Source organism: Frankliniella occidentalis, unplaced genomic scaffold, assembly GCF_000697945.3.
Source record: "Frankliniella occidentalis isolate FOCC.00 unplaced genomic scaffold, Focc_3.1 Scaffold69, whole genome shotgun sequence".
NCBI lineage: Eukaryota > Metazoa > Arthropoda > Insecta > Thysanoptera > Thripidae > Frankliniella > Frankliniella occidentalis.
In genome coordinates this window covers 671,083-674,365 of record NW_026267199.1, presented here as the reverse complement: position 1 = coordinate 674,365, position 3,283 = coordinate 671,083, and the positions used below count along the sequence as shown (strand labels likewise).

The following is a 3,283-nucleotide window of genomic DNA, read 5'->3' as shown; positions in this document are numbered from 1 at the left end:
CCGTGGCGCTGCGCTGACGGCTCTCTTGCCGCGCCGCGCCGGGGACTCGAAGGGCACAACGACAACGTACGATCTACCCCACAGAACGCACAACGGCAACGACACCGAGGACCGATCTCAGCACCTCTCCTCTTTCAAATCAGACGCTTGTCATCGCGTCTGAACGCGTGTTCTTGTCAATCTTTGTTTCCAACTGTGGACCAATAATACTCAAGCGGATTCCATGATGGATTTCTTGTCATCTTTCTCACTCCCTTCCCTTGATGTTGACATACTGCCGCGGTGGTACTTGGCAGCCTTCTTCGTCTCAGGATATGTCATCTACTACATCTGCGAAGTGGCAAAAGTGAGTGGCCTACAGTGTTTACAAATCAGTTCTAGCTTATTTTCAGTCCCCAATAGTCTTTAAAGGAGGTTAGGAAGGTTGGGCAAACTATGTCTCTGTAGGCCAGTACCCTTTCAGATTTCAATTTGTCATTTTTCAATTCACCGCAACAATTAATATTTATTAAGCACATGTAGATCACATGAGCCGAGACTCAAGGAACAGTTTACAATCTGATTAGAATGTTTAAATATTTGTATCATACACAATTATTCTGAAAGAAGAACTACCATTTAATCACATGATATGGTTTTCAGGTACCACAACTGGTTTGTGCCCCAGGCGAGTTTTGTTCATTTCTTGAAGTCAATGTTCCTATTCTAAAAGAGAGATTTTGGCCAACTATTTGGTGTGTTGAATCACGTGCTCAGACAATTATTGCCAACATTTTCCGAGAACGTCTATTGCAACAAGTAACTTATCACAGGTATACTTAATAACACATTCTTTCCCTATCTATCCTGATGGTAGTCTTAAAATTTTATTATATTCCATTCTTATTTCTTTACAATTTTGTTTCCAGAGAGGTCCTGGACATGGCAGATGGAGGTATTGTAGCTCTGGACTGGCTTGACGAAGGCTGTTCAGCCAGTGCACCAGTCCTTCTAATTTTACCAGGGCTCACTGGTTCTAGCCAGGCTGAGTACATAAGGTGTCTGGTGAAAGCTGCAAACCGTAGTGGATTTCGAACTGTTGTATTTAATAACCGTGGTCTTGGTGGAGTCCAGCTTAAGGTAAGGACACGCAAGGATGTGGTCTGAATAAAGTATACTAAATATTACTAGAGCTTAATTTTGCGCAAACCACATTTTTAATGTAGACTCCTAGACTTTACAATGCGTGCAGTGGTGATGACTTGGCAGAAGTTATTAAACATGTTAAAGGAAAACATCCTAATGTGCCTCTTGCTGCAACCGGTATATCTATGGGCGGGTAAATATAGATATTATTTTTTAAATTATTATTGTTTTATAACAAGTTCATTTATTTGAAAAATTTCTTTTCTTCATTTAGGTTGGTTTTGGGAAACTATATTTCAAGGAGGGGCAAATCTGTTCGGTCCCAATTGGTAGCAGCCATGCTAATTTCTGTGCCCTGGGATTTGTTCAAGGCTTGTGAAAGCATTGAAAAACCTGGTTTGAACATGATGTTGAATAAACATTTGGCTGATTTACTTTGCAAGACCCTGAAAAAGTAAGTGTCTCACTTTAATCCACCTACTATCTTGAAGCAATTTTGAAATGAGACATTGAACATATTTATTGCAGACAAAATCATCTTGATTGGGGTAATCTTGACGAGACTTTTAAGGTAGTTTTACCATAAAGCGCATTGCAGTGATTTTTATTCTTCTATTTTTAAAGCTACCGCAATGTATTTTTCAATTTTTGTTTCAGAGTCGCACCATCCGAGAATTTGACAGTAATTTTACTTGCAAGGCATTTGGATATTCTGACACCAATGAATACTACACTGATGCTACTCTACACACAAAACTGCATCAATTCCAGATCCCTACACTATGTTTAAGTGCAGCAGATGATCCATTTCAGCCACTAAAAGGTATTTTATACATGGTACTTTTTCCAAAACTAATTATAGATCTTGGTAACTTGCGTATCAACTATTTTCCGTTTGTTTTTGTTTCAGCCCTGCCCTTGGATGAGTTTAAAAAGTGCAAGAATATTGCAGCCATTGTGACTGCTCGTGGAGGACATATCGGATTCATGGAAGGTATCCTTCCACCCTCTTATCAAGGAAAGGATGACTATATGGACCGCATACTTTGTCAATATTTCAGTGCCATATTTAGAGATGCCGGGAAAATAATGGATAAGCTTGATACATAGAAGTGGACATGTTCCTATTTCTTCACAATCAAAAGATTAATATAAATACCCATATCACCAATTATTTTCTCAAGGTTATGATATTTCATAATATAATTTATACATACCAATGTACTAACCAATTGATGTTCACGATACAAGTTTTATCCTCATGGTCTTATCTTCACATCTCTCTCAGAAATGTTTTGTTTAACTTGCTGCTCAGTGGATGCACATGTCTATGTTTCCCCACTTACCTTGTTTTCAATGCTTAGAGATCATTGATCTTAATTGTCACATCCAGTATTAGTTTCCACACTTCACGATGACTTCAATTTATAGAGCTTTGTGCAGCACCCATACTTGCATAAAATTAGTACTATAGCTTCTGTAATTTTTATTTAATTGATAGCTGACGTTATATGACATGTAGTAGTAAACAGCTGGAGTAATTATACTTCTAAAAACAGTGTGAATTCTTGGCTCACAGGGTACTTTACCAATGCTCCTCTTATTTATTTCTATGCAGTGTGTTCGCGTTTTCATGTCTCATTGTTTACTTATGTTGATTTTACGTGTCATTCCGCTTTATATCTTTCTTCTTAAAACTGTGTTATTCTTTTTGTACATTTTAATGGAAACAGGCCTGATCTTTGCAGGAAAAAACTGAGTACTGTGATAAATTTATGTTAGGCATTTCTATAGAATTTTAGGTGTACTGTTCTGTGGTTGTGTTTAGTTTAAGGGGTGCCAGCCTCACTGCCTTTGAAGGCTGCCTAGACTCTGGTAAAATTGAAATTAAGTACTGATTTATTTTGCAACCAACTTGTTGCATTGCATTGCACTGCATTGCATTGCATTGCACTGCATTGCATTGCATTGCACTGCATTGCATTGCATTGCACTGCATTGCATTGCATTGCACTGCTTTGCACTGCATTGCATTGCATTGCATTGCACTGCACTGCACTGCACTGCATTGCACTGCATTGCACTGCATTGCACTGCATTGCACTGCATTGCACTGCATTGCACTGCATTGCACTGCATTGCACTGCATTGCACTGCA

The 3,283-nt window shown here is 38.7% G+C and overlaps 1 protein-coding gene across 1 annotated transcript; it reads left to right on the top strand.

Annotated features, from left to right (window-relative positions):
- Positions 1–6: 6 nt before the first annotated feature.
- LOC113203961 (protein ABHD1) lies at positions 7–2,690 on the top strand. Its single transcript, XM_026418936.1, has 8 exons — positions 7–346; positions 643–812; positions 909–1,119; positions 1,206–1,318; positions 1,400–1,579; positions 1,654–1,696; positions 1,783–1,948; positions 2,036–2,690. The coding sequence occupies exons 1-8, from the start codon at positions 224–226 to the stop codon at positions 2,233–2,235; spliced, it is 1,206 nt and encodes a 401-aa protein (XP_026274721.1). The 5' UTR covers positions 7–223; the 3' UTR covers positions 2,236–2,690.
- Positions 2,691–3,283: the final 593 nt, after the last annotated feature.